The 27922-nt window shown below is 35.8% G+C and overlaps 1 protein-coding gene across 1 annotated transcript in view; it reads right to left on the minus strand.

Annotated features, from left to right (window-relative positions):
* CNTNAP4 (contactin associated protein family member 4) overlaps positions 1–27922 on the minus strand; it is a gene marked incomplete at both ends in the record, with an annotated part of 227851 nt that overhangs the window by 51137 nt on the left and 148792 nt on the right. The window contains 6 exons of the mRNA XM_080637446.1: positions 2434–2553; positions 4455–4561; positions 13056–13227; positions 17339–17488; positions 23745–24006; positions 26368–26511. Coding sequence (XP_080493572.1) covers positions 2434–2553; positions 4455–4561; positions 13056–13227; positions 17339–17488; positions 23745–24006; positions 26368–26511 — 955 coding nt within the window. The remainder of the gene's footprint in view (positions 1–2433; positions 2554–4454; positions 4562–13055; positions 13228–17338; positions 17489–23744; positions 24007–26367; positions 26512–27922) is intronic.

The following is a 27922-nucleotide window of genomic DNA, read 5'->3' on the forward strand; positions in this document are numbered from 1 at the left end:
TAGAGGGGTAAGTGAATTGCTGTGTGGCACTTGATTGCTGGCTAGTTTTAAACCATGACAATCAGATACTCTGCTTAGTATTAGAGATTACTCACTTCATGTTTTTTGAAATGTAAATTGCCCCAAATATGTGTAGTTGATAAAGGCTCATATGATTGTCCTGTTTTGCACATTTACCATACCTCCTTATCTATGAACAGGGAAGCACTGAGCTTACTCCGTTTCAGCTTCCAGTCACAAAGCCTATAACAATCTGACACCCATGTCTAGAATCTACTTCAAGGTAGGGATGAGCAGGCTCCTGGCTGAAGCCAGACTGGGTCAGGCAAGTTTAGATTCATCTTCACTGTATTTTTGTGTCTTAATGGCCAACGTAATTTGAGTACATATAAGAAATACTATTTTTTTCTAACTTGTAGTATTGATGATAATATTTCTTATGTTCTTAAAGCAGTATTTCAAACTCTTTGACAGAGTTACATTTTATTGTATTCCATTAGCTTCCTACGGGCTACACATGGCTGACATTATAAGATACTTAGAGAGAGGAAAGAACTCATGGTCACTTAAAGGACAAATATTCATCAGAAAATCTAAAGGAAATACCAAGGTGAGATGACTATTCAAAAAATGCTATATTACAGGACTCTATGCTCCTTTTTATTATTACTTTATTAGTATAACTTTTAAATTATATTATTATTATTACCAACTTTTGGTCAAATTATAAAATTTTATTAAATACACACGCATGGTGTCAAAAAGCAGATGGCAAACTTAGATTTTTTTTTTGTACATGCACATACACACAGACACAAATATATATCCAAAGGCTATACTGGCATAAAAATTTAGACAAACAAGTCATCGACCAGACTTCCTATCACACTCACAAATTTACAAAAGAAAAAAAAGGTCACAGCAGAATTTGGTCATCTTAGCTGGCAGTGTGAACTGTAGTCTTTTCATTCTGAAAATTACTTCCAAGAATACAACCAGGGAAAGGCACCTCCCTCCCAGCTGTGTGAAAATAGACTCCCATGAATGTCAAAGACAAGGCAGTGCTGTAAGAAATGCAGGCATCTGCTTTCGCTGCCTCTGGTGGGAAAAGGGAATACTAGTCATGATGAAACTGGGAACAAAACAAATATAGAAGTCCTTGGTCAGAGTAAACATCACTGAGCACCAACTAAAACCATCAATGTTACCAGCTCTATTCCCAGGCTGAAAGTCAAAAACACAGTACTGCACCAGCTACTAAGGAGAAAAATGACTGCTACTGCTGAACCCAGGACAGAAGCGTACCCACCATGAGCTAGCACAGTTAAATATAGAAGTCAAAGTCAGGACCTGACATGTTAAGAGTAGCTAAATTGCACAGACTGATTGAGATGATGAGAATTGTATTATAATAAGTATTCTTTAGATCATTGTGAAAATCAGCCAATGCCACTGGCAGTCAGGGTTCTGTCAATTTCTCAATAAATAAATGTGACTACAAATTTACAAATCAACATCAAAAGCTTATGATAACATTTCAAAGTCAAGTTCTTAACACTTAGGATGCAACTGAACCAAATTAAAGTGTAGCTTATTCATGCAATTTTTCAAACAGTTATAACTGTGCAAAAATATATTTTTGTCACATAATACAACGAAATGTTTCCATCATCATGGCTGGAAAGCAATTCAAATAAATACAGCCTAAGCAAAAAGAAAAGGAAACAGACACAAATAAAATAATAATTTAAAAAAGCCATTTAAATGTAAGATTCATTAAAAGGACATATACCAGTAGGCATTCATAGACAACTGGTTTATTATAAAGCACACAGACAAAAACCTCTGATATCTAAACCTTCTAGTGATGTGAATGGTGATTCAAAGAGCAGAAAAGGAGGCACAGTGCCTGGAAGTGAGGTTGTGAGTGTCCCACTGATTGCATTTCCATTCTCCAAAAGATTTATTTGCAATTAGAAAAATTAAGCTTAATATCTATATTCCTCATAACAATGGCCAGTTCTGAATTATAATTTTTCAGAAAGCTGCCTAGAAAAATCAGTATTTTTCTCGTAAAGTATAGCTTATTTCTCATTTTCTTAAATGTTCTCAAGAGGCTGTACCTTCAGCAAAAACAAAGCTGCTCTCCAAAAATGAACTAGTATGACATTGTCTCCATATGGAACACGTCTCACTTATGCAAAACACAACAGAAACACTGTGTTAGATTCACAGCCTGAATCCTGTTATTATTCTAATTTCCCAGCCTAATTCTTTGCCCAGTATTCTGAGCTAAGGTGTCACCTTCATTTTGTTGTGTATGTATACATTAAACTTATGAGGTACAAAGGCTTATTACTTGATAACTTGTGTTTCAATATAATGAGCATGCATACAGACCCAGCTGTGAGCTAAGAAAGTTCATCACCTCACCTGTCATATTACAGTATACGAGAAACGGTCCCAATGGGCCACTTCCATCTGAATCAATATTGAAAAAGCCTGAAGTGTTCCCTCTGTGCTTATAGGCTTCACATGATTGCTCATAGATAGCTGTAAAAGAACAAATTCTATCACAAATGTAATGGCGTAATTTTACATTTTAGTCAGGGAATTAAGAAAAAAAAAGCATGTGGAGCCTGTCAATGGGAAAAAGAAGACGTGTGTGTTCACTGCTAAAGAATACAGAAGAAATCACATAACCAGAACTATGTTTTCATTTGTTTCTGTAGAGCGCATTTGGTTTTATGTATTGAGGAGATCAGAAGGGGCATTTTCAAGCATTTTCTCCCTTATTTCAATCTGGAAACTTCAGAGAGGAAACTGTAAAATGTAGGTGAGTAAATGGTTGTAAAACCTGTGCAATAATGTGAATGCCAAGGGTACTACCTAGATCCTGCTAATCAGACTTTGAGGAAACAAACACAAACTACATCAACTAAACCAGATTTGTGTTGTTGTTACATAAGACAGAAGGCAGGCAGTGTTTCTAGATGTTCTGATTGTCTCCGGGCATTTGTGGTTTGTTTTTTTTTTTTGGCTTTCATACTTCTTATTTTCTTTCCTGTTTAAATAGAAGGGCGAATGACTTGTCAGAGACTGCGGTAAAAGAACTAAATAAACAAAGACAAAATGAGAGCTCCTTGGTCCTATCTCATGTATACTTTGTATCAGCCAAAACATAAAGAAAATTCTGTGATGACTTCTTTATGACCAAAAACCTGAGCAAGGGACTTATGAGTCCACCTTTGAACTTAAAAAAACAGGAAACACTGATGGTAATGCCATAGCTAGACTGCATTAGCCCAACTTCTCCTTTAACCATTATAATGCTTCCAGCAGTCATACTGTTCTGGTCTTTCTTTTCAAAATTAGACTGTGTGCTCTATCAGTTATTATCGAAACTTGAAAACAGTCTGCCAAAAAGAAAGAGCTTTTAAATTCAGACAAAACAAAGAGTGATGAGTGCTATACAAATAAAAATATAACTCCATAGCAATTATTAATATTCTAGATTTTTATCTATATAAATTAAGTTTACTGAAATATTTTAAAAAAGTACTAGTACAGTGATATTTTTAAAAATCAAGCTAGCTCTAGGAAGACTGTGACTTTTGTATTTTTTTGCTTGATGATTACTGATATTATAAGGCAACACCTATGAGAAAGATAAACGATTCGGATTGCTAACTGTATGAAATATTCATAATACACAAACTATGTAATTTTCTATTGGAATTTGATGGTTTCTTAAGAAAATAGTCTTAGTTAAATTTAAACAGACTCAATTATTCAATAATTGTCTTCAAGCAGTGCTTCCAGATTTATTCTGTTTCCCAGAATATAGTTAAAGTGGTACAAATGTGGAGGATCTCCAGTGAAACTAGTTACTCTCCTTTTTTTTGTTTGTTTGGTTGGTTTTGTTTATTTGTTGGGTTTTTGTTGTTGTTTGTTTGGTTGGGTTTTTTGCTTGGGTTTTTTTTTGGGGGGGTTGTTGGTTTTGTCTTTTTTTTTTAATTTCTCCTAATCTAATTCTTGATTCAGCCAACTACATAAACACAGGTTTAAGGCTTAGTGCATGTGATTATACATGAATGTAGTTCCACTGTCTCTGAAAAAAATAATACTAATTGTTGTAATGAATAATGATGAATTAAACACATTTCTAAATGATTTGCTGATTCATAAACTGAAGGTATATGGATGGAAGAGTATATTACTGATCTCATGTAAATTGTGAAAAATGTGAAACAGAAACAGATAAGCTTTAGAACTTTCAATGAGTTTTTGCTGCTACATATTTTATATTCTCAAGGACTTTCCTTGAACCAACTTGTGAATATTTACATGACTGAAAAATCTTTTAATATGAATGATCAATACTAATGTATAGGTTTTTAGTGAGAAACATTCAACCAGAAGAGAAAAATAGCCAGAAAACATCTTAGACTTACGATAGTGGCAAGTAGCTCCCTTGTATCCGGTATTGGCACAGTTGCAGTAGAAGCTGTTCCAGGACTGTGAGCACTCCCCGCCATGTTCACAATAATTAGGCAAACACCTAAAATAAAACAAAATAAAAAAAAAAGAGCATTTTCATTCTCTTTTTTATTTATTTACATGTCACTTATCAAGGAATGCAAAATCATGGAAAAGAAGTACAATAACATGAAGTCCTCAAGCTCATTGGGAAAATTGTCAATATAATTATTAGAAAATCTAGAGAATTTCCTTTCATCTTTCCCGCTATTCCTATTGCCTATCATAAATACGTTAATTATGTGATGAGCCTGTGAGAACAGAAATAAAGCGTAAGTTGCATAATTGTTACTTATTACCATTCAGCTATCTGCAATTCAGTACAGATAAACCAGTGAAAGATTTACATGCTGATAATTCATTGGCAATTACTGTAACTGATAGGATTTCTTCAACGAGATATGTCACAACAAAGCAGTATCACAATCGCATTATTTTACAAACAACAGAAAATAATTTAAAAAAAGTCACAAAAAGAAATAAAATTTACCATAATACCTGAGAGCTGTTTCTTTTTCTAATGTCATGATTACTCACTATTCTAGAAAGAGTAAATCAGTGCGTCAGTTCAGTCACACCAGGTAACTACCAGTAAAGCAATTTTTTTATTCTGGTGGTATGAACAGAAACCTGACAAATTTTGCTAGCTTTCTTGTGGATTTAGAATGGTTGACTGCAAAGAAAATTTGTCTGTAACTTCTTAAAGGTTAAGACAGCAGCACTATACCTAGATATAAAATATTGCAGAAGATGAAGAAAACCTCAAATTTGTCTTTCCGTAAACACAATTGAAAGTATACTGAAAAACAGTGGTACACTTTAACTAATTTTTCATTAGCTTTTCAACTTAGAAATCAGTTAACATTCCAACTGCAGTGAATGCATATGTATATGCACGTGTATGTAATAGAGCTCAAAAGTATAAAAAGGCTTAGTTGTTGACATTAACCACAGGAAAAAGTAAAACAGGCCCACTAATATTCACAGGATCTTAAAATACCTTTTAATTCATTCAAGAAATTTTAGCAGGGTATTAAATTAGGATTGTAAGAAATCCAGCAGTTCACACACCTGCCCTATGAATAATTCAGGAATTCAGGGCCTTTGTATATTTACTTCTTACTCTCAAAGACTTTTTATCTTTCTTTCTTTCATGTTTATAAGCAAAGATATGCAGAGGTTTTCATAGAAGGGAAGAATAAAACGAAGCAGCAGGTAAAGTGTAGGTAAAGTAAGTAAAGTGATACAGATCACCTATTTTCATGAAATAAGTGATACTTTTGCAAGTGAAAGAGCTGATCTTGTAGCATATCTATTATTTCACACACAGAATGTGTTTGTAAGACAAGTTTGTAAAAGACGTATGTCTTTTTTAGGCATCAGGCTTATAAATGCTTTGATATTAAATACTTTGGAGCAATTTATGAAATGTGTATAGTAATAGTTCTTACTGTAAATGCTTTATTTTGCTTTCTACAGGTATGACTAGTTGTCAGCTATTATAAATACACAACTCCTCTAACATAACTGCCACTCAGGTATTTCAGTACAGTCTTTCAGACTGCTGCTATGCTTGCACGTATTTTAGTCATGATTTCTCTTGTCTTGCTTCTTTTTGATAAAGACATCACTATCTCCAAAGTATGATTTACATGATCCTTACTTGTATTGACTCCCTGTCGATATTAATCATCCTAATCGTGTTCACAAAATGAAAAGCTTAGACGAAATTGATGATGCTTAAAACAACTTTAATAGAAATTCAAACAATGTAGCGTATATTTAAAATCTTTTAACATTAGATTTTGCATCTTCCCTCTGTTTCAGAATGTGTATTAGAAAGTAACCACTAGTTACATAAAAGTGAAGCTATAATTATATTATATGCTGCAATCCTACCCAAAGCAAGATTCAGAGGGTTTTCTCTAAGGAAACTAACCTAATAAAAATATTTCTTATATTAGAAAAAGTATTTCTAATAGTTCATCTATAAAAGGTAATTTTTGGATTCGTTACTATGTTTGCTTAAAACAGAAAAAAAGACAGCTGATAAGTATTTACCACATATTATTTGATGGTATGCTTTTAAGAGTATGACACCTGAAAATGATATATGATTTAAAATGAAGGTAGCAGGCTAATAATAATCATAAGCTAAAATTCAAAGCAGAACACTAATTCAGCAATATACTTTTGATAAAGAGGGGGAAAAGAAGAAATTCAGATGCCAAGTATCTGCTAAATACATTTTTGTGTACTATCATGGTTCCAAATTATGGCTAAAAAAATTTTAAAGAATAAATAATTTTTTTCTTCTTTAACCTTCAATTAAAAAGAAAAAAATAAAAAAAAATAAAAGAAAAATATATGAAAATTGCTACAGTGCCAGTGTTTCTTTCTTTTTTCTTTTCTTTCTTTTTTCTTTTTTCTTTTTTTTTTTTAAACATTAGAATTATTTATTCTGGTTTCTGTAAAACACACAGCTGCTAGGACACCAACAGTAATAACACCTGGTAGGCAATCATATGTTTCTGTTTACAGCTTTATGTAATTATGACAGATTCATCTGACATTCTCTCCTCAGACTAACTTTGTAAGGCATTTAGAATGACATTATGTTATTTTGTCACTGGTTTATGTATAATTAGTAGTTATAAAATCAATACATATCAACAAAGGAGCTGAGATAACACGTACTAAGGAGAAACATATGAAGAGAATCAATTGCATGCACAAGTAGTATATGAGGAATGGAACAATATAAAGATATTACACAACGAAAAGGCCTTATGAAGGAGCATGGGAAGAGCAATGACTAGTGTCTTGGTTTCAGCTGGGATAGAGTTAATTTCCTTCCAACTAGCTAGCATAGTGCTGTGTTTTGGCTTTAATCTGAGAATATTGTTGATAACACAAGGATGGTTTAGTTGTTGCTCAGTAGTGTTTATCCTGATCAAGGATTTTTCAGTCTTTCATGCTCTGTCAGTAAGGAAGGGCATAAGAAACCATGTTGGAAGCAGAAACAGGACAGCTGACCTTAACTAGCCTGAGGGATATTCCATATCACAGGACGACATACCCAGTATAGAAACGGGGAGGAGTTACCTAGAAGGAGCTGATCACTGCTTGGGTCAGGCTGGGTATTGGTCACCGGGTAATAAACTTCTGTTTATTTTTTTTTTCCTTTTCTCCTTTCAATTTTATATCTCTCTCCTTGTTATTTCCCTTAGTAGTCGTAGTAGTAGTATGCTGCAGTTTAGTTATTAAACTGCTTTTATCTCAACACACAGGTTTTATATTTTTGAATTTTCCTCCCCATCCTGCCCAGAGAGGGGGAAAAAGGAAGGATGAGTGAGTGGCTGTGTGGTACTTAGTTGCCAGCTATTTTAAACCATGACAACTAGAAGGAGTCATAATAACTTTAGCATAGGAGCAGGAATTGAAAATGTATTTTAAATGTGTGTGTGTATGTATGTGTGTGTATAAATGAATATATATTTACATCAGATGAAGAATTGGCTTAATAGATTTTTTCCATTTATTTACTCTGCATATAAATTCAGATGATTATGTAAAAAGTAATTTTTATTTGTGTTCATGCTCTTTAAATGTGTAAAACTATTATATTTAGTGATTCATTTTTTTCTACTAAAAAGATAGTAAAAAGCCATCGATAACAACAGAATTTGGGTCATATTTTATTATTTGGTATTTTAGATGAAAAGCCTCCCATGAAGACTCCAAAACAAAGAAGTGTTTGGTTTGCCCTCAGCTGTACGAGGGATATCTACCATCAGGAGCACAGTGGCAAAAATGTTGATTACTTCAGTTTTGGGCAATCAAAGTCATGTTAAAATCATTGTAGGAAGCAAATATTTTCTCACAAATTATATAATGAACAAGATCATAGAATCATAGAATGGTTAGAGTTGGAAAGGACCTTAAGATCATCTAGTTCCAAACCCCCTACCATGGGCAGGTACACCACACACTAAACCATCTCACCGAAGACTCTGTCCAACCTGGCCTTGAACACTGCCAGGGATGGAGCACTTACAGCTTCCTTGAGCAATCCATTCCAGTGCCTCACCACCCTCACAGTAAAGAATTTCTTCCTTATATCTAACCCAAACTTCCCCTGTTTAAGTTTGAACCCATCACCCCTTGCCCTGTCACTACAGTCCCTAATGAAAAGTCCCTCCGCAGCATTCTCATAGGCCCTCTTCAGATACTGAAAAGCTGCTATGAGGTCTCCATGCAGCCTTCTCTTCTCCAGGCTGAGCAGCCCCAATTTTCTCAGCCTGTCTTTCTATGGGAGGTGCTCGAGCTCAAGCTACCTATCAGAAATTGTTTAATATATGTAAGGAATGTTAATGTGGCAAAAAAGAATGTATCTTATCAATTGGGATTTATGATGAGATGTATATATATATATATATTATATATAATATATATTAGTTTGATAGAGAGAAACATGAAGCTGAAGATGTGAAATAAAATGTGAGTCTGAAGAAACTGGAAAGAAATAGTCCCTGGAGCAAGCTGGCACAAGACCAGGGAGGCTTTTCACAAACAGTCTATTCTGAAATAAAAGATAGTAAGTGTAATAAAATTAATAAAAATGGGTGGAATAAATTTCTATTTGCATAAGTTTGGAAGACATATGGTAAGTGTTCTGAGCACTGAAAGAAAACTGAATGTGCAGAGCTAGTGTTAGAAAGGTGCAATTATCAAGATAAAAGAGGACACAAATTAACATTAGCAAATCTTAGACAAAACAAAACCAACCAACCAAAAGCCTTCTATAAAGATTTTTTTAGACTTTTTTCTTTTTTTTTTTTCCTTGGGTATCCATACATAAATTTTATGAACTATGAGAGTAGCATAAAATAAAAATAAATAAATAATAATAAAAAAGACAATACAGTGCCAGAAAGTAATCAAAACACTTTGAAAAAGAGTATGGCTGGGAAACTTAAGTGGCTTACACAAGTCCATAGTGAAAAAAACTTGTATGGCAGTGGTATTGACACAAAATAAGGATGATAACTATATTCATATGCAATAAAAATTCAGCAAGATAAAAGTATAAGTAAATAGAACCCCTTTGATGCACTGCTTAAAAAAAATAAAATAAAATTATATTTATGATATTTGGAATATTGTAAATAATGCTGGATTTCTATATATTGAGATTCAGATAGTGACTTTACACATATTTATACATGTTAATTTATTTTTAAAACTCCACATGTACACACATAATATGGGCATTCAAAATCTGAAAGGAACTGAAATCACTACATGCAAAAATACACCATCTTCCTTTAAAAATTTAGGAAAAATATTTCTGTATTCATGGAGGAAGACATGGTTCCTTAACTACAGCTCTGAGATTAGCGTTTTGAGAGGTCCCCAGTTACACTGTACATTGAAAAACCAGGGACAGAAATTCGCAGCAACTATATTGTGAACCAATTAAGTGACATTTTACACTCATAATCTTGCTTACATCTCTTTTGCATCTGACTAAGAATATACAGATCTCCAGACCCCCAGTTTTCTCAGCTGTTCCCCATCACACTTGTGTTCCAGATCCTTCACCGGCTTCACTGCTCTTCTATGGACCCACTCCAGCTACTCAGTTTCTCTCTTGTAGTGCTGGGCCCAGAACTGAGCACAGGATTCTAGGTGCAGCTTCACCAGTGCCGAGTACGGGAGGATGATCACTGCCCTGGCCCTGCTGACCACGCTATTTCTGATACAGGCCATGATGTCATTGGGCTTCTTGGCTGCCTGGGCAAAAGCTGGCTCATATTCAGCAGCTGTCAGTCAGCGTCCCCAGAAAACGACCTGAGGTCCTTTTCTACCCAGCAGCTTTCAGCCATACTTCCCCCAGCCTCTGGCTTTGCATGGGGTTGCTGTGGCCCACATGCGGGACACAGAACTTTGTTTTGTTGAACCTCATGCAGTTGACCACAGCTTATTGATCCAACCTGTCCAGATCCCTCTGCAAAGCCTTCCTCCCCTCCAGCAGATCAACACTGCAATCTCAGTGTCTGCCTTAACTGTTTTTCCCCCAAAAAAAAATATTTCTTGAAGTCTTATAATTTAAAGGCCCGACTTTTTAAGATAAAATGGCAACTTTTGAGTACTAGAAATTTAGGTGGTGAGGGAGAAGTGTTTACAAGCACAAGTACATCTTTCCGCTGCCTGTTTTGTCATTTTAGTGTATCCTTTCTGCTTCATTCAAGGCAGCCTTTTCTGGATTAAAGCAGACTTTGCACAAATGCCTGTGTCTGCATTCTTCTGAGTCTACAGCAGAAAACTTCTTCTATTTCCATTTGCCTGTCTCTCCTTCTCTTGCCAGCAGCCTCTGCCATTCTGCAACACACATTTTGGATCATCCTCTGCCTTCTCCATGCTGAAATTCAGCAACGTCTCTGTCCAGCATTTAAATTTCAAGGAAGGAAGATAGTCTTTCCACCCTGCAGAGGGAGCCCTTTCAACTAGTTACACTCTTTTGGATCATAAAATCATAGAATAGTTAGGGTTGAAAAGGAGTGTAAGACCTCTAGTTGCAGCCTCCCTGCCATGGACAGATGCAAATACCATCTCTTGCAAGTTATGAGACTAGTTCTGATCATAGTCTAAAGAAGATTGCCCACTCACTGTGATGAATACTATCTACTGTGTTTCTGGATGGGCAGAATATACAAAGCAGCAATAACCTGTAAAGAACATAGTATTTCAAAGGGTGAATGGAACTACCTGTCACAGAAGGGGGTTTGTATCACAGTATCACAGTATGTTAGAGATTGGAAGGGACCTCAAAAGATCATCTAGTCCAATCCCCCTGCCGGAGCAGGAACACCTAGATAAGGTTACACAGGAATGTGTCCAGGTGGGTTTTGAATGTCTCCAGAGAAGGAGACTCCACAACCCCCCTGGGCAGCCCGTTCCAGTGTTACATCACCCTCACTGAGAAGAAGTTTCTTCTCCAGTTTAAGTGGAACCTCTTGTGTTCCAGTTTGTACCCATTACCCCTTGTCCTATCATTGTTTGCCACTGAGAAGAGCCTGGCTCCATCCTCGTGACACTCCCCCTTTATATATTTATATATACTAATAAGGTCACCCCTCAGTCTCCTCTTCTCCAGACTATAGAGACCCAGCTCTCTCAGCCTTTCCTCATAAGGGAGATGCTCCATTCCCTTAATCATCTTAGTTGCCCTCCGCTGGACTCTCTCCAGCAGGTCCCTGTCCTTCTTGAACTGAGGGGCCCAGAACTGGACACAATATTCCAGATGCGGTCTCACCAGGGCAGAGTAGAGGGGAAGGAGGACCTCTCTCGACCTACAAACCATCCCCTTTCTAATACACCCCAGGATGCCATTGGCCTTCTTGGCCACAAGGGCACAGTGTTGGCTCATGGTCATCCTGCCGTCCACTAGGACCCCCAGGTCCCTCTCCCCTACACTACTCTCTAACAGGTCGTTCCCCAACCTATACTGGAACCTGGGGTTGTTCCTGCCCAGATGCAGGACTCTACATTTTCCCTTGTTATATTTCATCAAGTTATTCCCTGCCCAACTCTCCAGCCTGTCCAGGTCTCGCTGGATGGCAGCACAGCCTTCTGGCGTGTCAGCCACTCCTCCCAGCTTAGTGTCATCAGCAAACTTGCTGACAGTACACTCAATTCCCTCATCTAAATCATTGATGAATATATTAAATAATACTAGTCCCACTACTGACCCTTGAGGCACTCCACTAGATACAGGCCTCCAACTAGACTCCCTCCCATAGACTACAACTCTCTGGCTTCTGTCCTTCAGCCAGTTCGCAGTCCACCTCACTACCTGATCATTCAGACCACACTTTCTCAGTTTAGCTATGAGGATGCTGTGGGAGACTGTGTCAAATGCTTTGCTGAAGTCAAGGTAGACCACATCCACCGCTCTGCCATCATCCATCCACAATGTTATTTCCTCATAAAAGGCTATGAGGTTGGTCAAGCATGACTTCCCCTTGGTATAGCCATGTCGACTGCCCCTCATAACCCTCTTATCCTTGACATGCCTTAAGATGGCATCAAGGATAAGGTGTTCCATCACTTTCCCAGGGATGGAGGTAAGGCTGACTGGTCTACAGTTACCCGGGTCCTCCTTCTTGCCCTTTTTGAAGACTGGAGTGACATTTGCTTTCCTCCAGTCCTCAGGCACCTCTACCGTTTCCCAAGACTTGGTAAAGATGATGGAGAGTGGTCTATAGCTTTATTTGAAAAGAATATGAGATACTTAAAATTGGTCAGAAACATCAAATAATTTTAACCCCAGTTACTTTATTTTTTTTCCAGTGCATGGAAATCTAATTGCTTTGCTATGTTTATTGAGTTTATTCTGTTCTGGAATTCTTACAAAAGAAGCCATGCCATTTTGCAAGTGTTCTGTTCTTTGTCATTCAGTACTGGAAACAACATTCAAATAAATAAATAGTGAGTAAATATTATTTTCTTACCTGTCTATAATGCCACATAAATCTATCTGAAGGTCACTGAAATTGCCAAAAACATTTTGCTGAACTGAGATCATATCCACTGCTTTGTTATCAATGGAAATAAGTCGCATGCATCCTTGAAAGCCACCAAATGAGGTATTACATTCAGAACTGTTTCCAGTGGTAGGGCAGCCTGAAAGAAGCATAAGACCTGGAGCTGAAAAAAGTATTTTGTTTAAAAATTTATATATTCCAAAAGTAGACTGAACTATGATAATCTCCAGGTATTGTAAACTTTGTGAGTGGAAGACTTTAGCCAGAAGCTCTTCTTATTAGGCATGGTGGTGCAACTATAAAGAAATATTTCTGTGCAGTCTTACTGTTTTTTAAAGCATATGCAAAAGCATCACTAAAACTTTCAGTAGAAACTCAAGTAAAAGTTCCAAAGCAATGAATGGAATCAAGATCTGAACAGATTGACTGACTAACCTTAGTCACAAAATTTTAATTTACAAGATGCACATGATTTGGAGCTAACTGAAGTCAAATAAGACAAAAAAATAGTTACTAAGTACAGTGATTTTAACTTATCAAGATGTCCAGAAGATTCTAGGAAGTATTGAAAAAAATTTCTTGATGCAGATCATCAATGATTCAACTAGGATTGATCCTCTGTTGGACCTGCTATATCTGTGTAAGGAAGAAATGGTTGAAAATGTGAAGGTCAAGGACAGTCTTGGCTGCATCAAACATGTGGTGCTTATGATACACAGAGAAGAGAATAAGAAAAACCAGCATAATTACAGCCCTTGACTTCAGGGGAGACAGTTTTGATCTGTTCAGGACCTGCTTTGAGGATTGTACTGGAAATTGCTATGGAGAGTAAAAGTGCTGGATATTTTTTCAACAAAAAGCTCTTTGGTGCATAAGAAAAGTCCATGGTGATATTAAAATAGTAAGAAAATGTGGCAGAAAGCCTGCAAACATAAACATGGAGCTCCTGAATAAGTGAGGGCAGGGGAACTAGTGACAAGGTTCTTGTGAAGAACTGGTTTGTGTAACGACTTTTTTCTTAAGTCTTCACTGGTAAAACTAATCCTTAGGCTTCTCATGTCCTAGCAGAGTACAAGAAGGGATACAGTATCAACAATGAAGGAGAAAAGAGACCAAGGGGCACCTGCAGGAACTGTCTGGTGTCATTAGAACAATTGCCATTATCATTGTGAAGCCACAATTCTAATGTGAATTCTAATCCTCAAAAGTGCCTGGTCATTTAATAGGTTTCTTGATGACTGGAAAAGGCAGATGTTACACTCATCTTCAAGAAAGGCAAGAAGGAGGGCACAGGAAACTAGAGGTCCACCAGCCTTATAGCAGTCCTTGGCAAGTTCAAGGAGCAAAGCCTCATAAGCCATTTCTAAACACGTGAAGGATAAGAAGGTATCTGGGTAACTTTAGCTTCTAAGCTAAATAATGCTGGACCAAGCTTTTTTTGTTTAACTTGCTGAGGTGATGGACACTGTGTACAAAAGAAGAGCAGTGAGCACGGCATATCACGACTTCAGCAAAGCCCCTAACAGTTTCCTATAGTCTCCCTGTCAGCAGATTGATGATATATAGGTGGGATAAGTGAATAATTGATGATGCAAAGTCCTGCTTCACATCAGTGAACAGAGGGTCCTTCAGATATCAGTACTGAAAGCAATTCTGTTTAGTGTCTTCATTAATGACATGGATGATAGGAAAGAGTGAACTTGCAGCATGGCTGTTCCTGACATCGACTTGGGGGCAGGGGTCAGGTGTTGGAAGGGAGGGCTGCATCTCAGGGGAACATGGGCAAGCTGAAAAAATAAACTGACAGGAATGCCATGAAGTTCAGTAACAATAAGTTCAAGGTCTTTAATGAGATGGAATGATTCCTTGCAACTATCCAAGCTTAAGGATAACAACCTAGATCCACAAAGAAAGGGCTGGGGTCCTGGTGCTGAGCAGGTGGACCATAAGCCAGGAATGTGCTCTTACAACACCGAAGGCCAGTGGCATTCTGGGCTGTATGAGTACAGCCAGCAGAACTGAGGATGTGGTCCTTCCCTCTATGTGGCATTTGTGAGACCACATGTGGCATGCTGTAGTTCCAAACTCCTCAGTAGAAAAACAGCATTGGACTACAGCATTCCACAATAAAATGGTCAAATAAATCCTGTAATTTCTTTGAAAAATCCAACACTCATCTGAAAACGAGGTACTGGCACTAGAGGTCATGATGAAAAAAAAAAAAAAAAAAGGAACAAAAAATCCAGAGCAGGCAGGCAAAGTTTATATCTTGTAGATATTCTACAAAATTGTATTTCAGATTTTTGTGTGTGTCTGTTTGTAAAAGTTGTCTGCTAGTTGTATTACAGAAAAGGTAATATCATTAGTATTAATAAAACTGGTATTCCTTTAAATTGTGGGGCAGACATTAAAGATAGCAAGAAATCCTTCAATAATAATTACAGGTTTTGTGTATTAAAAAAATCTTTTTTTGCACTTGTAGTTGCAATGAGTTATTCCCAGAACTGGGGAGAGGTAGTATATCCTTGCTGATAGCATGATTAGAAATTTTGCTGACATAAAGCTAAAGTATTTTCATGTTTATTACATATTTTCCTGGCTAAGGATACACATTTCTTGCATACTTTGCCTTCATTAAAACAAGAAAACTGACAGTCATATCCCCAGGAAACCTCTCCTGGAACGCTGCTATTTGTGTTTTAAGAACCAGCAAGAAAGAAAAAACAAGGTAGATATTCATATAAACTTAAAAAGAAAGCCAAAATGCATTGACTGCATTTTGACAGTGGTATATAATATAAAATTTTAAGAAACAATTTTCTAAACTCAGAAACCTTCTACTAGTTTTCCCAAAGTTTGCATGACATGCTCAAGCTGCTGATTTCAGCGTTGTAGCTGATATCAGAGACACTGAAGGGATGATATGCAGCTAGTGCTTTTAGTGTTCTTGGAATTAATTTGCCCCTTTGACACTCCAAAAGATAAAGAGAAATGTCGTTGTACAACTTAATTGAATATGCTGGGTTTTGCAACTGCCCAAATCCCTCCTGTTCTGTTCACTTCTGCCATTAACCCTGAAATGGTTCAGACCACCTAATGAGAGATTTGGGATCCTGAAGAAACATAGAAGGAAAATAAAATAAAAAACAAACAAAAAAAACCCAAACAAAAACCCCCAACAACAACAAACAAACAGAAAAATCCTCCCAAAACCAAAACAAACCACAAAAAAACAAAAATACAGGAGGTTTTTTTGCTGTTCAATCCAATATTCTGTATCTCTCTCTGATTATCAGCCAGCTCAAGAGATGTTTATAGTAGGAAGGCTAGCTGTGAGATGTGAAATGTCAAATGGATGCTCATGTAATAGTTCCTATATTTACAGTCTGCTTGTGAGCATTAAATTTTTTTACAACCTGCTGATTCAACAGAACTGATCTGTGGACAATGATTTGGTCCATATTTATTTAGGGGTTTGTATACATTTTTAAGTTTTCTCATAAATCTGAGAATTGTTATATTAAAAATTATTCAATTATTAATTTCTAAGCTACTAAGAGATGAAGCATTAGGCTAATGTAGAATAATGTATTCAGATGCTGTTTAACGTTATTATGCAGTCCATTCCCAACTGACTTAGACATTACAACCTTCTCTAATTTATCAGTAGCAATATATTTGATGAATGACAAAATCACTTGGTGACAGATAATTGTCAATATTCTTAGGGAAATAAAGATACCAAAATGTAGATTTTAGGCACAAGTTATGTTCTTCAAACATGGGAAAGTTATATCACTGTAGTAAAAGAAAAAGCAAAAAATTAAGAGTTTCTGTTAAGAGGACACTTGCACAAGTTAGTAAGCTGAAAACTTGAAGTCATCCCAGTGGAATATTCTCACGAAAAATTGATTTAGCTACACAATACATATGCCAGACCTTTGTGTGTCTGTCTGACCCTCAACCACATTATATTCAATTATCAGAGCACGATTCCAGAAAATTATGTTCAAAAAAGTGGCCAAGGACTAAGGGTTGCAAATTATCCTACCCAACATAATAAAACTCTAAGGAAACACAACCTCAAAAATATCATAGCAGTGCCTGAAAACTGGATCATTTGAGAGATATCCAAGCTAGGCAAAGACTTAAGGCAAGCCAAATAACTCACACTATCTGATCAGATACATCAGAAAAAAAAATAAATGTTTAAGTGTTGGATATTGTCAGCATAAATAAACATATGTCACCTCCAAAGTAGAAAGCATCTCCTGAATAAATTTGCAGAGGTATGGAGGCATGAGCAGATGCAGTCACATCATTGTCCACTATTACACTGATACGATTCCTTTTGACAGACAAGGATACAGAATGCCACTGACCATTATTTAATCCAGCACCTAGAAGGAAAATAAAAAGCAAAATTAAGTATAAGCATCCATTATTTGTTATGATACTTGAATGTTATAGACTCAAAAGGAGGAGAGATCAGTAATTATAGCCCACATAAAAACCCCCATGATAGTGAAAGGAAGAGAAAATTAACAAAGAACACAAATGTCCTTTGTGAAGACAGAACCTTTGTCCATTCCCTCGCTCGTATCTGATAAAGAAAAAATAAAAGTACTTTCGTGAATAAGCCTTACTGTTGTAATACTCCTAATTATCAGTAATACATCCAAGTAATACATCCATTTAAAGTGGTGGCTATAAAAAATATCCTTCCAATCTAAGAAGGGTATCATTAAGATATCATTATGATGGCTGATACAGTATTTTACACGCAATACACATTTTTACTTCACTATTACAATGGATTTCTTTATATTTCAAAATCAAAGGTAGACATTATATTAGAACCCATTCAAATAGCAAAATCCTGCTGAAAGCTTCAGCAACAGTCATGCCAATGTCACAAAATTATTTTTCTTTTAGTTGTCTCTTTTATTACAAATGTATGGGAAAATTTTCTTGAAACGTAGCCTCTAACAGCAATTTACATTACCTTTGGCTCTGCAGGTGTAAGATATGACACAGCAATAAATCTAAAGTCCTAATTCTGGAAAGCACTTGCATATATACTCTTTAATAAATTTTATAGGGCAGTATGTAAGCACACTATTGTCCTTAATTAGTGCTCTATGTCAGTCATGTTTTCAAGTGTTCTTCAGAACAGAGATATTTCTGTTGGTGAAGAACAAAGAATACAGCCTTTTAGAATTATGTAAAATCTCTTCTTGACTGCAGAGCACCTATGATTTGTGATCTGTGATTTCCTTCTTGAAATCGCATGTATTTAAATACTCTCTCTAGAATGTCTTGTATATTGTAGAGAAATAGTCCACCAATTAACTGATTATTCAAATTGAAAACAAATAAAAATAGAAAGATGTGAATATTCAAATAGCTAAATTACATCAAAATCAGGATCCATATCTTAACTGCAACAGTCTAAAGACAGGCTCAACATACAATCAAGAGATAAATCTTATAGTATAGACTATATATACTCCATAAAGTCACTTGTCACACTGTTTTTAAGATTAGCAACTTGCAAGAAAAATCAAAAAAAAGAAACATTTTCCTACTTACTTATTTCCTCCTTTATAGCTTTCATCCCCAGCTGCCAAAAGCCCTAGCTTCTTTCACCTCATCTCTAAGATTAAGCAAGCAAGTTTTTTATTGTTAGAGGTACTTCAGGTGAATGAAGTTTTCCTCAATCACATCTCTGCTATATGCTTTCTTTTCCTTTAGCAATCATAAAATCATACAATAATTTGGCCCTAGGAGAACCTTTAAAGATACCCAGTCCAGTCTCCCTCCTGTGTGCAAGGACTTCTTTTACTAGCTCAGGTTGCTGAAAGCCCATTACAGCCTGACGTTGAGCATTTCCAGTGGTAGCACGTCTAAATCTAATCTCTTTCAATTCAAAACTGTTACCCTTTGTCTTGTCAATGCAGGCCCTGGGAAAAAAAAAGTCTCTCCATTCTTATTCATAGAATCATACAATCATACAATCATAGAAGCATAAATGGTTTGGGTTGGAAGGGACCTTAAAAGTAATCTAATTCCAATCCCCTACCGCAGGCAGTTACACCTTCCACTAGACCAGGTTGCTCAAAGCCGTGTACAATTTGGCCTTGAACACTTCCAGCTATGAGTCAGTGAAAGGCCACAATAAGGTGTCCCTAAAGCCTTCTGTTCTGCAGGCTGAACAACCTCAACTCTCTCAACCTTTCTTCATAGAAGAGGTGTTCCAGCCCTCTGGTCAATTTTGTGGGCCTCCTCTGGACCCACCCCAACAGGTCCATGGTTTTCTTCTGCTGGGAACCCCAGAGGTGGATACAGGACTCTGGGTGGGGTCTCATGAAAGTGCAGTAGAGGGAGAAAATCACTTCCCTTGACCTGCTGGTCATGTGTCTTGTTATGCAACCCAGAATACAATTCACTTTCTGGGTTGCAAGCACACATTGATAGCTTACATCCAATTTTTCATCATTTTTCAGTATCCCTAAGTACTTCCCTGCAGAGCTGGTCTCAATCCATTCATCTCCAGGTCTGTATTAATAATGGTGATTGTGCTGACCAAGATGCAAGCTTTGCACTTTGCCTGTTGAACTTTATGAGGTTCACATGAGCCCACTCCTCAAGCCTCTGGATGGCATCCCTTCCTCTAGTGAATCAACAGCACCACTCAGCTTAGTGTCATCAGCAAACTTACTGAGGATGTATCCAATCCCACTACCTCTGTCATTACTGAAGATCTGAAATATAACGGTAATTTTATTTCAATTGTTGCAAGTATAATTGCTTTTAATTCTTAGTTTTGCATCCTGCTCCAATAACAACTTCTGGTGAGAAACCCATATTCTAAATACTTAAATATTTAACTGTAAAGGTAGGTAAGGCATAAAGAATGAGATTGCATGCATGACTGAAGTAGATACATTTTTTTGGTTACTGGAAAATTGATTATATGAATTTTGCACTTTTTGGTTTGTTCACTACAGTTTATCACACAGATCTACTATGGATGCTGGGGAGGGACTATTCATCAGGGACTGTAGTGACAGCACAAGGGGTAACGGGTTCAAACTTAAACAGGGGAAGTTTAGATTGGATATAAGGAAGAAATTCTTTACTGAGAGGGTGGTGAGGCACTGGAATGGGTTGCCCAGGGAGGTTGTGAATGCTCCATCCTTGGCAGTGTTCAAGGTTAGGTTGGATGAGGCCTTGGGTGACACGGTTAAGTGTGGGGTGTCCCTGCCCATGGCAGGAGGGTTGGAACTAGATGATCTTAAGGTCTTTTCCAACCCTAACTATTCTATGATTCCGATTTTGGAATGGATATTTAATCTTCCTTTCATACAGGCTTGCATGATTAAAGATACTAAACTATGTTCATATAGCTCAAGTTAAGACTTTCCAAAAGTCCCTTTCATTAAGTCTGGGGACTGAGGAATTCTATTGCGAGAGAATAAGTCACTCCTGATAAAAAAGATTGTCATAGCCATTGAATTGAGAAACTTAAATAAATTCACATTTGCTTGTGCAAAGCCAAGGAGAGGTACGACATCAAAATAGTGGAGGCCAACAGACTAATATTTCCATTCCATTTGAAAAACATATAAATGGTATTCTACTAGGAGTTTTAAAATGCTTCATCAGAAACAAGTGAGGAAAAGAATAGCACTTAAACTTTTAGCACATAAAAAGTTAGTTATTACAAGATATCCATTTATTCTCATTAGTAGTATATTCATTATTTTAATATATAAATGCTAAAAGAAAAAGGTCTGTGGGACATGTTGCAGAACGATGACATACAACCTTAGGAACACATATATAAAATACAAAGTATATAATTTATTACATCAGTGAGGAACAAACAAATAAACAAGAAACTAGTTTAGGAAAAGTAATGTATAGATTAGTCTGAAGTATAACTACTGAATGCAATGATTAACATCCTTTAATTAAAAGTTTCACAGAAATTAAAAGCTGCTTAGAAAGACAGGGTCATATGAAGAAACTGAGTAATAAGAACTTAAACATTTATACATGTAATTCAATTTAGTCTCATAATCCAACATGGATTAACTTTCTGTTATTTCTTTTTTCATCTGTGCTATTTCTTTTTGAATGTTTGATGACTAGATTGCAAAAGAGGCTACAAAGGAAAGATATTAAGCAACTATTCTATAAAAGGGTACAGCTTATAATTCAATCACTCATGAATTAACACGCCATTCTCCTTGTTTTTATATGGTTGAAGAAATCTTTAAAAACCATGATAATGAATTTAAGAGCTGTGCAAAAAGAAATATGCTCTCATTTAATTATCAAATTGTCTGTGTTTGTGTGTGTGTGTTTGTGTGTGAAAGTCAGGTCATAAGTCCTTGCCTGTAAGGGAACAAACCTGTCCAGCCATCCATAATTTAATTACTCAGTCTCCAAATGCAGACTAGAATTGCTTCAGTGAGTGTAACAATAAACACTTAAAAAACTCCAGAAAAAGTTCCCTATATGATTTTATTAGATAACTTCTTTCTCATAACAGAATAAGACGGTTTTGCAGTATTTTCTGTCCTTACCAAGACAAACACAATTCTTCCTGTTAGATTTTATGAAGAATAAGCTTAGCATAGCATGAGAACATTAAATTCTGTTTCACTGTAGTGTCAAGATTTATTTTGGGCTGTTTCAGCTAATATATTATGTATTGTGTTCCAACTTTGAAATTGAATAAAATGCTCTGTGTTCAAGTCTACAGCTGTTCAAAGCTGCCACCACCTTCAGCTGGTCTGTTAAAATGACGTTGCATGGCAATAGTTGCAATTGCAATTGCCCAAAAAGCCAAATTCATCACTGTTAACTACGTACCACTGACATTCTTATTACAGAATTGACATTTTCAAATACTGAGCCTAGGGAAACCTTTTGCCATTAAAATGGTACTCTGTGCATCAGTTATTTTAGATTACAAATACCAGGGCTGATCCTATTATCATGCACAGAAGCAGGATCAAAGTATTTATGTAAATTTCAGCATTATCTGTGGTCATTATTGGCTTAGAGCCTTTTCCTGAATTAAAATAATCAACTGATTAAAATTTTATTTTTAATCATTATACACCTGTAGAAATGCAATGAGCTTCAGAGTTAGGTTTAACATTTTTATTTTTCCTTTTTCCACCCCCTCAAAGAAATTTTCATTTTGTATCAGGAATTGAAGGAAGGAATCAATCTAAGAGAAACAGAAGCACAGAACTAAGATCAAGGGGGCCTCACCTTCAAGTCCTGTGGCTGTCTCTTGGCTCTGCTTGGCTCCACTTTGCTCTTTTTGTCTGCCTTACACTGCCAAGCATATGATTTGTGAATAAATCAGGTGAGTAATTCTTATTTTTTTGTACACCAAGTATATATTTTTTTAGGAAATTTCTGCCTCTTTTACATAACTTTTTTAATTCTGTGAGGTCTGAAATAGATTTGGAAGCTTTAATTGCTATGATGTTTTATTTTATTTTTTTTATTTTATGAATTATGTTACTATTTATAATTTATATTTATGCCAGTAACTTCTTAGCTTACTTATTGTGTGTGTTCCTGCCCAGGCAAATTAGCAATAAATGACCTCATTAAAAACTTTATATTCTGGCTTGAGAACTCCCCTGAAATATGCCTTTTGTTTGGTTCCTATCACTCTAATGAATATATCTTATACAAGGTTGAGTTCTTCACACATTCAAGTCCTTAACTTGCCTTCTAATTACCAATGGAAAATGCAGTTGTTATTCATCTTTTGATTCAGTTTATGCATTATATTACTGGAACTAACTTGGCTTCATTTTCACTGATGATCCTGCTTTATGATTATGAAGTATATGATTGTGTACCATTCAAAATAAACCTATGATCAACTGATGCTTTTGGTATCATCACTATGGTTTTTGCAGCCAAATTATCCATTGCTTCTAGGACATATTCCTCCAGCTATTAGGTCTCTGTTACATGGTTCCATACACAAATCACACCAATCCCAGCCCAATTTCCTCATCTTCATATATTTTTTGTAATGATAATTTTATCCTCTACAGGAAAGGGGCAAAATTCAATTGTTTACATAAAGGATGAGAAACTCTGTGGAGGCTGTGGTGCATGGAATGTCAGAGCACAGTATACTACTGATGAAGTGCTGCTAGGTGAAGGTATTGATATTTTCACATGCTGATATTACTGCTTTTTACCATTATTTAAAAAGTTGTGAAATACAGAGATGATGCCAGCTCTGTCCTGGTCTTACATTTCATGAAAGAAGGAGTCAGCAGTCTTGTTGTTCTCACATCTAGTGCATAAATATGTATGTAAACACATACAAAGGACTCTCCTCTGCAGTCTATATTATTGCAAGCAACTTCTACTCAGTCATGGAAAAAAAAAACCCCAAACATAGATACAGGTTTATGAGAAAAGAAAGTATTTATAAACATTTGGTATTAAAATTCACACACATAAAGCAAACTTACACACATGCTAGTCATAAAACTTGTCAATAATGTAGGTACTAATTTGAATGACTTTATAATAACTATAATAACCTTTTTATGTATAGGAATCTTGGATTTAATTTATTTTTTTTTACTTAATTTCTGTTACCTGCAGTGATGTCACTTAGTGCTTTTCCTGGTTTATGAAGACTGATTTTAACTTTCCCATCACTCAGATATAAAAGGAAACCACTTGAAGCCTGGTGTACTTTACTAGATAATAGAAGTCCCTCCTTGTTCCAGGTGCGAAACTGGAAACTGACGAATGCTTCATCTTGCCCTGATGTGCCTGGCAGTGCGAGATAACTACTGGGGCTCAGAAAAGTGACAGGAACCACCTGTGGCTCTGAACATGAGAAGGATATGTTGCCCTAGAAATAAACAAGATATATGTCATTAGGAACATTGAGGGAAGAAAAGTCATGAGAACTTTGGTATTTTGGAATTTCAAAACATTGTGCATAGAACCTAATATTTGTAACACCTGAATGTATTAGCCTAAAAATCATGTATGAGTATGCAAGAACATCATTAGTTTGAGAAATGCGTACCTAGCTCTTTGACCAGAACAGACATATCTGCCTGAACACAGAGTGGCAATTACCAAGAGAATGACGTAAAAATCCTAATTTATATGGGTGATTTAATGGTACTTCAGGAGTTAGACCTGCTTTCTTTGTATTTTGGTTCAGCCTCTGGAGGCTTTAGGGACTTGACAAATTTCTGAACATCACATAAAATGCCACTGAATGTAAAGTTTGGTACAAATATTTGTATGGGTCTAAATGCTAGTATGAAAAGAAAAATGTTGAACTTGGCTACTGATTGTTTAAGGGAGTGTTAAATTTGATGGAAAAAAAAAAAATCATTTTACCAAACCAAGAAGCAGTTTCTCTAAATCAATGCAACCGGAGATGTACACTGTCCCCAGTATTTGTTTCCACAAATGGAAAGAAATTCCATATAAAACTCTTGCTACTTACAAATGTAAACCACACACTTCATAAATCAAAATGAAACACGTTTTCAAGAGCAGACATACGGACCAGATCATGAGTCATATTTAGGTGCCTAGTCTTTATTTTGTGCTTGACTGCTTCTGAAATCACTGGTTCTTGGATACCTAAATAAGCTCGTGGATGAGTTCATTGACAAACTCTGAGCTTAACTTGCATTTGCGGTTGTACTGAGTGACATAGGTAAGACTGGAAAGGGAATAATGCATTTTTTGCATCTGGTGTAAGAGTTCGTCAATACATTCTGACTCTTGATAGTGCACAATATGACTTGTTGGCACCCTTTGAACCCTAACTAATTTTTTCTGTAAAGAAGATAACTAAAAGCTTAATGTCTTTAGAATTCAAAGTACATTTAACTTCTGTTCAACACAGAGAACTTTTAAACTTTTGAACATACATAAAATTTTTACTTTATAGTAAAAAAAAAAAAATACTTTCTAGCCCCTGGCATGGCAAGACATTAAATTTTATCTGGACTTACTTTTCTTCAAAGAAAAAATATAAATAGATAAAAACTCTGTGCTACGAACTCAGTTGTAGAGAAATGAATCATCAACTGAAATGACCCAGTGAAAACGCAGTCATCAGATTAATAAACTTTGTTAAATGCTAAAAGCTTACCATCCGCAGATTCCCCTTCCGTGTTATCTGGACAGCTGCTTGATACTGTATCAGACCAGTAAAGCAGCTACTTAACAAGGATTCTATGGTAACGTAGGTACGTTATAAAACATTTCCTAAAGGGTTCTGAAAGTACCACAGCAGTTTAAATTATTTGAAATGAAGATGATGATATTATGACAATAATTTCATAGTTCCCCTTTCATTAGTTCCCACAGAACCTCCTGTAACTACCCGTTCCCCAACATCCATCAGCATCATGAACGGGATACTATATGCAGGTATCAGTTTAATTAATTTTGGAATATTTCAGACGAGCTTCATGTAAGAAAAGATGCCTGTCATCCATTTTTTCTGGAACAGAGAACCAGCTTTGGTCATTCATATTCAGAACTGAAATCCAAATCAAAAGATTTGGAGCTTGAAAGCATTTCATATTTGGTTAATTATTTTGAACTGATTGTTTCCATTATAAGTTTGTATATCCTGCTATTAAATAAATAAACATTGCAAATAGAGATGGCTCTGGTACTACTTGAAAAAAAATCAACGAAATAAAAGCAAACAACAAAAGTCTTAGTAAAATATATAGATAACTTTCTGTAACACAGAAGAAAGTCTATTGACTAGAACTAGTCCTCTAAAAGGTGGCAATTTGGCTAATACAGCTGTTGGCCATGTCACAATAAACACATTAAACCCTAAAGTATAGCTCTTCAGACAAAGGGCAATATGAATTGACAAGCAGAACTTATCTATCAAAATTATAATGCTCTGGAGAAAACAAATTGGTTCAGAGTCCTCAGCAACAGAAGGCTTTTAAAATATACTGCTGGTGTACTTACTAGTCAGGTACAGGACTCAAAGCGAGACCTTCGATGACTTCAAATACATCTTATTTTACTGACTGGCTTTTGTACATGCACAACAGTGAGGTACCACAAAACAGCGAGATAACACACACATCTAAATATCTGATGCAGAACTGAAGAATAAAATACATCCTGCACTGTCATACTGCATATAAAAGTGGCTGTTATTTTTTTCTTCTTATTTTACTTATTTGCTCTTTCTTAATTATGAATCTCTTACCACAAAGTAGATCTGAGACTTATGCCTCCTGGCCAGGTCAATAATGTTCACTCCATTATAATAAATATTTTCAAAACACCCATGAAAGTTCCTGTGTGAAAATGTCCCTGATTTTCCAGGCACTGGCATCCCTCCAAAGCTGAGCTTAGAAAGAGAAGAGAAATCAATGATACTATTGAGTAATTTTCTAAGAGTGAAGTTGCCAATAACATAAGATTAGAAGTCAAAGATTGGCCAGAAATCTGCTTTTTCTTGGCTCTTTCCTTGTATCACATCTATGTATTAAAAGAACTGGCTAACAAAAATTAGGTTATATTGAGTCATATGTATGCAGTAAAATATTCTGAAATGTCGGGGTTTGTTTTTTTTTTTTTTTTTTCTTTTTTTTTTGTAGTGGTTTTTTGTTTGTTGTTGTTTTTGGTCTGACGATACCTTTTAACAGTTGCTTACTTTAAACAGTCTTACTATACAGTCTTATTAGTTCTCAGGGTCCGTTATAGCTGCAAAACCAAGGGGAACAAAAAACAAAGCCCAGTGTGTACAGACCATGCTGGACAGTGCGAAGAGGGAGAAGAGAATTCATTAACAACTTCTTTAGGAAATTTGATCCTGACTTCTCCACTGTGTGCATATTATAACTACAATAGTGGAGAATAAGAATGCATCCAATTAAGTTATTCTAGGGCAGACTGAAAACAAATGAAAGGAAAGAACATTTTCCCTTTCAAAATGCTTAGGCTATGTGGTTGCTTGATGTTATGACGTATGTTTCCTTCGGTTCAGAAAGAAATTGGAAGATTTAATAAAAATAAAAATCCATTGAGAGCTATTAAATTAAAAAATATTGCTCTGTCTTAATAAGTTCCTGAGGCAGAAACTGTTAGAAAACAGTAGATTATTTTAGAAAAGCATTGACACAGGGGTGACCTGAGCGATGCTCTGGTCTATGTTTCTACTCTCGGACACTATCAGATACAGGATCCCAATTGCAGTGAACTTTTGAACTCATTCATTTCAAAGTTATTCTGGTTGACATTGTAGAAAAGGTAATTTTAAATTATTTCTCTTTTAATTTTGAAATTTCATTCAATATTTAAAATAATGTTATTAAAAAATACCATATTTAATTCACTTATTAAGATTTTTTTATAGTAAAAAATGCAATTCTAATAACATTGGTTCGTACTTTATTGGATATTTTTAGGCTTTTTTCCAGCTTCTGCTTTCCCTTCTACCCTGTATTTGTAACACATACATGAAACTACAGCATGTGGAAGAGAGGAAAAATTAATTTGCAATATTGGGGGGGTGTTAGTAAAAATATATTTATTTGCTAATCAGTTAAAACTAGCATTCATTCCCCCCCCCCCATTTTTTTTTTTTTTTTTAATTCAAATGATCCTCCAAGCCTTGGCATTGTGGTTTGGATTCAGAAATTTTAAGCAGAATCATGACTTTAATCTTGTGAATGATATTTTTGAAATGGGATAATGCAGACACAGAACAGCATGCAATCTTACTCTAAACTGCTTAAAAGCTCAAATGAGTAGAATAA

The sequence above is a fragment of the Psittacula echo genome, assembly GCF_963264785.1.
Source record: "Psittacula echo genome assembly, chromosome: Z".
NCBI classification, from domain to species: domain Eukaryota; kingdom Metazoa; phylum Chordata; class Aves; order Psittaciformes; family Psittacidae; genus Psittacula; species Psittacula echo.